This window comes from Mercenaria mercenaria, chromosome 6 (assembly GCF_021730395.1).
Source record: "Mercenaria mercenaria strain notata chromosome 6, MADL_Memer_1, whole genome shotgun sequence".
Classification (NCBI taxonomy): Eukaryota; Metazoa; Mollusca; class Bivalvia; order Venerida; family Veneridae; genus Mercenaria; species Mercenaria mercenaria.
Genome location: NC_069366.1, coordinates 84,442,041 through 84,451,045, shown reverse-complemented (window position 1 = coordinate 84,451,045; position 9,005 = coordinate 84,442,041). Strand labels below are relative to the sequence as shown.

At 34.4% G+C, this 9,005-nt stretch overlaps 1 protein-coding gene across 1 annotated transcript; it reads right to left on the bottom strand.

The window, feature by feature from the left end:
- Nucleotides 1-1,214: 1,214 nt before the first annotated feature.
- Nucleotides 1,215-7,876, bottom strand: LOC123549973 (uncharacterized). The gene is made up of 5 exons (XM_053547018.1): nucleotides 7,760-7,876; nucleotides 4,801-5,660; nucleotides 4,480-4,618; nucleotides 2,960-3,109; nucleotides 1,215-2,377 (listed from the first exon to the last, which is right to left on the bottom strand). The coding sequence occupies exons 2-4, from the start codon at nucleotides 5,207-5,209 to the stop codon at nucleotides 3,004-3,006; spliced, it is 654 nt and encodes a 217-aa protein (XP_053402993.1). The 5' UTR covers nucleotides 5,210-5,660; nucleotides 7,760-7,876; the 3' UTR covers nucleotides 1,215-2,377; nucleotides 2,960-3,003.
- Nucleotides 7,877-9,005: the final 1,129 nt, after the last annotated feature.

The following is a 9,005-nucleotide window of genomic DNA, read 5'->3' as shown; positions in this document are numbered from 1 at the left end:
ACCGCTACACCTCTTATTACTCAGTTTAGTACCGAAATCTGTAAAGTCCTTAACGACAACTTCAGCAACATCAAGATATATGTCAAATGTTTCGTAAATAGATCTTGGTCCTTCAAAATTAACCTCTAGTCAAGGTGTAGAATGCTCTTCCAAGAGGTTTATATAATGTATCATCATAAGGCATGATCTTGATCCATTTTTTACCAGATGTGCAACAATTTACAATTGCATCAAATTGTTCTTTGGTACAATACGTACTTAAGTTTTGAAAATTATTATAACACAAAATTTTGCGACATGACAGCCAATTAAGCTACCTTAGGAAAATGTGTCAAAGGTGATTGTGATGCTAGTGCAGTGACGTATTAGTAATTATATTAATACTTTGAAGTTGCCATAGACAATAATTATAAAATATTTGTTTTACCAGAGATACCTGTACAAATGATGATACAATGTTCACCTGTCGGAATATCTCCTTCAGAACAGAGCATTGAAATCTTATTAATCATTCACCTATCTCTGCATTATAAGCAAAGAAAATCATTACTATTAAATGCAAAGGGTAAAACGATCTTTAGTAAATACCATTCTAAGTTTTCTTAAATAGGGAGTGATGTAGAACTGATATTTTAGATTCTGATATGTAAACTTGAAATGGTATAATAAATCTGCCAAAACCTGCGCTCATTAAAAAAAAAGAAACGCGCGAAAAAATGGCTTCTGTCATTGTCAGACGTGTCATTTTGAATATTAGCTTTCGCTATGGTGATGACAGTGTACCCTGTAGTTAATACCTCTAATTGTTTTCCGTTAGAAAATTCGAATGATCACAAATTGCTGTAAATCCGTAACAATTTGCCTTGTTTTATATAAAATACTATATTTTATTATATTTATCCATATAGTTATATAGTTTATGACATTAGGTCGCATATTGACCTGAATCTCGATCAAATGTTCCAACATCATTTGTGTATGGCAATTTCGAATATGTCTTATTAACCGCATCAGCTTTTAGTAATAATCTATAAATAGGTAGATAAAATCAGCAAAACTACAAGTACAGGTTTTACAGGTAAGTTACCTTTTTAGATATAAGAGAGATAAAGAGATCCAAAATACATAGACCTATTACAAAATTATCTCCCTTTCATTTCACCCGCTTATAGACTTATTTGAATATGTTATAACCTTGACTCTTGATTATGGACGCATAACGTGGTGTCAAGAAAATAAGTCAGATATTTTATTGTCCCTTTTAATACATGTATATTACACGCTAAATAGATTGATGTATTTTACGAGATTAATGGTTTACAATCACGAGAAATCGGTAGTTGTCGCCCTTTCTCTTGTCTACAACCCGAGCAAACGAGTAATCGTAGACACTAACATTGCAATTTGTCGTTCGTTGGTGTGTGTCACCGCAACAAATGCCATCCTTTCTGATAAAATGGAACCGTTCTGCAAGAGTTATGCTTCTTGGCATACTTACATACCTAATGATTATAAACACGTGTGCTAAGTTGAAAGCTATAGCTGTTATAGTATTTTTTTTTATAAAAAGTGGACATAAACAATAATAATTATCAAAGCCGTCATTGACACCGACAACGACAGTCAAGTAACGGCAGTACGTTGAAGGCTTTCTCCAAAACTCAAACGAACTAAGACATCCTTAAATATGTCGAACACATCATAATTATTATATTTCATTCATGTTTGTCAGAACATTTTACATAAAGAGCTGACCATGTAAGGTGTAATTTCCCTACGTATATGTATTGGAAGAAGAAGACAAACTGACAAGAATGATCGTTATCTACATGTGATCTGAAAAGTATGTTTCTTGTTATGTCATTTTCAACAAAGATTTAGATGCGATGCAGCTATCATTGCAATTTTTTTCCTGTCAATTTTACCATTTGCATTTTCCGGAAATTTCTCAAAGCGATTTCAGTCCATAAATGGTCGAAATATGTGTGCATATCCTTTACTCCAACACGCTTTATCTTCGATAGCACGATGCAAGCGCATATGGCATGGTGTAATCTTTCGTCAGGAACCGGTACGACTACCACGGCCTCTACTTCCGAGCAACTGATTAAGATTTTCTCGAGTTCTTGAGGAAAGATCTTCACAGTACCAACAGACATTCGTTCGCTTGTCCGTCCATGTAAAATAAAGTTGCCATCTGCTCGTATATGCGCCACATCACTAGTGTGAAACCAATTTCCTTTGTCAACTGTATCTAAAAACTTTTCCCGCATATCTTTATACTGTAGGAATCTATAAACGCTCCTGACATGCAGCTCTCCTACCTGTCCCCGTGGCACAACATTGCCATGTTCGTCAACAACTTTCATCTCAATTCCTGAAACAAGGAAATATAATTAAAGCATTACAAAAGTGTTCCACCGAGTTCTTTGTGTCTGTTCGTTTCATCCTTGTTGTGTACTTGTTTTGCTTTTTGTGTATATGTAAATCATACATTTATCCACACATGCGGTTGAAGTGTGAGCGTGGCTGCGTTTTTTAAACATAGCTTCTCCAGCTGGATATTTTTCATTGCTTTCAATACAAGTCAATTGTATACAAAACGTCAATAGTAGGAAAAGGTTAACAGAAGTACAGAATTTTGATATACGGAAAAGGGGCAAATGAACAAGGATATGAACAGTTATTACAAGCTTTCAAAATGATCTTATGAATTTAAAACTGCTGAAAGAAATGGTAAAAACTACTCTGATGAATAAATGGACTTTCAAAGTAATAGATGATCTCCAAAACTTCAAATGTTCAATGCCAAATAAGTATGATTTCTTTGCAAACAGAACAGAATGAATTGCAAATTGCAAATGTATCTCAACATTTACAAAACAATAAATTGAAAATATAAATTTCAGTAAGAACAAACTATAAGAAATGCCAAATGCTATTTTTTGTAAACTCATACCTGGTAAAGGTTTCCCAATAATGCCATCCTCATACTCTACTGAATTATGGGAGGAAAAAGCTGATATTTCGGCTGACTCTACTGACCCATAAAAAATGACCCAATTTCTTACAAAAGCGGCACAGCAATTCTGTAAATCGCTTTGAGAATCTAAAATAAAAATATAATATGTTATTGACACTTTTATACAGTAGTAAGTAGAATTATCTCAAAATCAAATAATCTAATGAATAAAAAAGCAAAGGAAATCTAATCAATATGTGAGATATGACAGTATAACGTACAACGTAGATGTATAGATGTAGAAGATCCATCGAAAGTATAGAACGCAACCAAGCCAAACAATAGCAGACTCAGTTTGAAGTTTGAACGAGTTCGTGAGAGATAATGAAATGTGAAACACCCATCACACCCTTTAGCGCCAGCTAAAGCGGAACTCCATTTCAATAGTTAAACTGAATGTTCTCCATGATTCTGAAGGACAAGAAACTATAACAACTTTGAGTCCAAGTTTTGTATAAAAAGAAAACGTTTGTGATAATTACCTTTGAGTTAACACTTAATAAATGTTAGGGTGAAGATTCTTTAAAATGACAATTGTCATGTCCAATGTTCTTCGGAAGTACTTATTTTCACTCTTCATGAAAGGAATAAGAGATGTTTGGTGGTCGGACAACGACATTCCATATTTCAGAGAACAATCGATGGGTGTGGTAAAAATAAGGCAGAGCAATGGACTATATATATTGTCAACTCATTTGTCTGAATGTTTTGTCAATATCACGGAAAACTGTTGTAGAAAATTTACATTAAAGGTCAAAGGTAACATTTGGGATTTTATGCCTTTTTGTAACTGGTCGTCTTGAAGGGTGTTCATAAAACTTTAGTCAATGTATATTCTCATTAACACAATATAATGAGCCCACATGTCAGTCCCGCTGACTCCAGGTTATTGTCACATCTCAGGGCAAAGCATTTGAACCTTAAAGTTTGTGCCAATCTTATCAGTTCTAAAATGATATTTGCACAACTTGGGTCAAATTTTCATGTCACTTAGGAAATATGTAGCAACAGACAAATTACAAAGCCTCGGTGCTAATTTCTTAGGGTTATCGTGTTTGGACCACATATCATGAGCACTGGAATGCTCTTTAACAAACATTGAACAATGGTTCAAATTATTAAAGCAATGTGCAAAATCTAAGATGCAATTGTAATATATTATCTCAATGTCAAGATTACAACTCAAATACAGTTATCAACAATCCGTATTTCTTGAATATTCGATATTTCTTTAGTCATGCGAAGATATTTTTTAAACATATGCCACATCGGCTTAAACACAATTCTCAAACACACTTTAACTGAATAAAAATATAAACATTTCTTTAACCTAACAGCGCTGCACTGAAAAAGCATATTAGTTGACGGACTCTATTCTATCGAATAGCATTCTAACATAAAACTCAATATACAATTCCCTTTGTGCTAAAAACGAGAAGAAAAAACATCAGACATACCTTTCTGCGCTATAATTAAGAACTTTGACAGTAGAAAATTTGGTCTCATTTCCACGACTTCCAAGAAGGTCCGAGGCGAGATAACCAGGTAGGTACACGTGTGTGCACTTCTCTTGGTATATGATGTCAGACAGAAAATCTGAAGCGGATCAACGTCTTATAAAATCACGTGTAGATATCGGCCAGTGCTAATTTACAATGTTTTACTTTTGTTAATTTTGACTTATCACTATTGAAATTCACCTTTAATAAATTTCAATAAAAATGAGTACGTTAACTGACTAAACTAAGCCTCTCAAATGAAATGAAATAATTTGTTACCTATGTTGTTTTTCTGAATTGACAATGAACTGTCAACGATTACTCGAGTTGCTCCAAAAGCGATGAACATATTTGGAGCCCCTCCACCCCACCCAAGCGGCCTGTCATAGAAATATCTGGACTGGCTGTCTATTTCAAAATAGTCCTTGAGTAGATACGTACTACCGGGAAATCCAATATGTGTATGCCCTACCAGTTTTGGTTCACCGGTGCTGCCGGATGTTTTGTAATACACAACTAAATCTTCAGGATAGATATTCGGAAGGGCTACTTCCTGTGTATTGGTTAAACTGAGAACTTGACTCTCTTTTTCTTTAAAGTTAAAATGAATAAGTTCAAGGGAATCGTTATTGTAGATGACGTCAAGAAGGGAAACGGCACTTTGAGATGACTGTATGTTCTCTAGCATATCCCAGCTTTGTTCCCTTGTTTAGCGTCCATTATCAGCAGTTTGGAATGTTGGTCACGAATCGTATCTATAACGTCAGTTCCGTCCGCTCTACTTTCTACTTTGCAAAGTTCAAAAAGGTATTCCTCCAGCAAACTGTACACCAAACATTGCAATAAGCATGTTCAAGGTGTTTTTAATGCAGAACGCAACAACGTCACCTTTTTGGATTCCAATACTGGCCACATACCACCCAAAAGATTTACTCTTCTCCAACAACTCTTTGCAGGTTATAGAATGTCTCTTTGTATTTGCGTCATATTCTACAAACGCTTCTTTGTTTGGATACAATTGCGCCCAATGAGCGATCATCTGCATGTAGGTTTTATACTTGTACTCTCTCGAACTAGGAGCGTTTTCGTAACTAAGAGGGTTGTCCATTTTGAACATTTGTCGGGCGTAGTTTTCTAGCCTGCAAATTAAAAAGAATTATGTGACCAGTTTTAAGAGTTATATCTGCCGAAATTTGCAACATTTAACTAATATTATATTGAACTTCATGTGCTACTCAATGAATGCGGTAAAAAAGGTTGATTTTGATCTTCATCATTTTTGTGTATTATAGTGATTTAAGGTTGACATGCTTGAGAGGATTCCTGTTACCTGATTTTAAGCTATAGGTAATTCGCCTTATTTTATTCTTTACAAGATCCCATAATGTATACAATAAAGTGACACACAAAAATACTATTAAACCTCAAATCAAACACTTTAACTGCACATCAGAGAAAGATTTCCTGTATTTCAAATTAAGAAAAATGAGCATATTCTTAAGTATTGAATATATGTATGTAAATCATAATTACATTTATAAAATTTACCAACATAGACATCGCACTACAGATGACACCTGACTTCTTATGAATATAAAATTTTAAACAAACTTGAAACTTGAAACTGTTTTATTTGATTTAATGCCTATATTTACGTACATTTGTATAACATATTCAATGACAGTTTACAAACACCTATAATGTCCTATTTTCACGCTTAAGTAACGAGAGATATGTCACTTAAAGACTGCGTCAGTTTTATGAAAGAAAGTCCTAATAAAAGTATATCCTAGTTGTTTTGGTTGTTTTCTCACACCATCGTAGGAATTTCTTTAAAAAAACATAGATCATCAGATGCCCGTTTAAGATACTGTCCCAGGAATTTCTTTCAATAAACATAGATCACATGATGCCAATTTTAAATACCGTCGCTGGATGATGCCCATTACAGGTACCGTCAAATGATTTTCTTTCAATAAACATAGACCATATGATTTCCATTTTAGACACCGTCGTAGGATTTTATTTTAATAAACATAGATTTCATTATGCCCATTGCAGATACCGTCGTAGGATTTTCTTTCAATAAACATAAATCATATGATGCTCATTACAGGTACCGTCGTAAGATTTTCTTTTAATAAATATAGATTATTAGATGCATTTTAGACACCGTCCTAGGATTTTCTTTCAATTAACATAGACACCGTTGCGGGATTTCCTTTCAATAAATATGGATTTCATGATGCCCATTGTAGATACCGTCGTAGGAATTTCTTTCAATAAGCATAGATTACATTATACCCAATGTAGATACCGTCGTAGGATTTTCTTTTAAGAATCATAATCATAAGATGTTCATTCTAGACACAGTCGTAGGATTTTCCGTTAATAAACATAGATCAAGAGATATATTCTTCACATCTGATTTTATTTTAAAATACAAAAGATTTCAATATTAGATACCATTTTGTCAATGCAAAGATGAAGTAATATGACTGATTTTAAAACCGATACCGGATAAAGTAAAGTACACAATTCATGATGTTCTTGCCCAACACTACTACATCTGCGGTTGTGTAATATTTTTGCATGAAACCTTTCCTTGGTATTTGGAATTATTGCTAGAACTATCTGAGTAATAGAAAAAAAACTGATTTTAAGTCAAACTGAAGTTTGAACAGAACTTAGGTAGTAGCGAGCTCGAGAATCGACCTTTTCGGTAATGCACTTATTGGTGGGAAAGCTAACAAGACGCACCTTGCAGCGTGGAAATAGTTTTCTCTGTAGCAAATAGTTTTCAGTTGCTGAAAAGAATTTATCACTAAAAACATGCAAGGGAGGTACCAATTTAGTTGAGAAAATTATAACTTTCTTTTAAACGATTTTCGAAAAGAAATTGGAAAATATTGTCATCAATATTCCTAGGCGAATAGGAAATGACGTCACCGCGACACCGAGTTTAATTTGCAAAGTTTGATATTCGCTGTAACAGGTTTCATGACACTTTGCAAGTGAATGGTTTCTTTCGATTGTTACTTTCTTTTGAGTAGTGAATATTTTCTGTGTAATATTCTTTTTAAAAGTTAATCCTGGTTTCTTTGAGCTCGTTTTTTTGGCACAGTCTTATTTCATATTGATATATTGATAAATTAAATAATCTTAATATTTCAAAATACAGTTTATTAATTAATGTTTTACATACCAAACTAGTTTTGACTGAATAAATAGGACTTACCTCAGAAAAGTAAAACACGGAAAACCATGGAAATAGATCCCTTGTGATGTGTGTTTCTCATCTAAAGAGACGGCAAACGATCTTTCAATTTGAATAAGCAATATAGTACGGTATTTCATAAAATACACGGGTATTGAGTTTGCAATTATACAAATTTGAAGCAAAAATATGGCGAAACATCAATTAGATTGAAAATGAATACAAAATGAGCAAAAATCTGTCACTTGAAAGGCTTTAAGGAAGTTCGGATGAGGCGGTATTTGATTGTTTTTGTTTTGTTTTGTGGGTTTTTGTTGTTGTTGTTAAAATGGCTTTTAGTATATCTTTATCGATATATGTACATGTCTGGAAGACAGTTAAATCCACTCCTCCTCATAACTTTATTGAATATATTTATCTATTAAAAGCGGTTTATATACTTTGTCGTTACAGTATCCAACAAATACAACAACACAAAATACTTTGTTATTGGATTATATTTGAACGGAAGACGTTCAGAATTCTTTCGATAGTATTTATATATTATACCAGATTTACATAGCGCCATTTTCATAACAAACACGTTCAAATGCGCTTTACATAGCGCTAAGGCAGCCACTTAGGGCGCCAAATTCATCCTCTGCTAGTACAGACACATTGCAATCTGACCAGAGCGACAGAATGAGACAAAGCCCCTCAGAACAGTGAGAGAGAAATCATTTTAGTAAAGCATGTCCGGCTAACCTACCCTAACTCTTTGCGAATAGACAGTCTGGTTCTTTAAACGTGCCCGGTTTATAGCACCGATTCACGCGAAGCCATATTTCCTAGGAAGAACCAGTACTGGCCTATTAGTTAGGTAGGAGACATTCAAGAGCATCTCAAATTTCCAGTGCCCGGACCGGGATTCGAACCCCGGACCTCTGGATTGACAGCGTGTTACTACTAGACTACCGGGCCACCTACAAATATATTGATGAGAAAAAATGTCATCCGTTTGGCCTGCTGATGGCGGGGTGGTTCTTCCCAGGTGTCTTTGATAATGGCGCGAGGGAAACATTGGGTCAACGTCCATCATTAAATATTGAATAGTTGTCATATGACTTAAACTGGGTCGATTTGACTGAGTTTGTGTGAAGGTGACTTAAACTACCGACGTGACTAAAACTGTCGATGTGACTTAATCCATGTCGACGTAATTTTAACTATCAACGTGGACGTGACTAAATCTGTGTCAACGTGGCTTGATACGTGTCGACGTGATTAC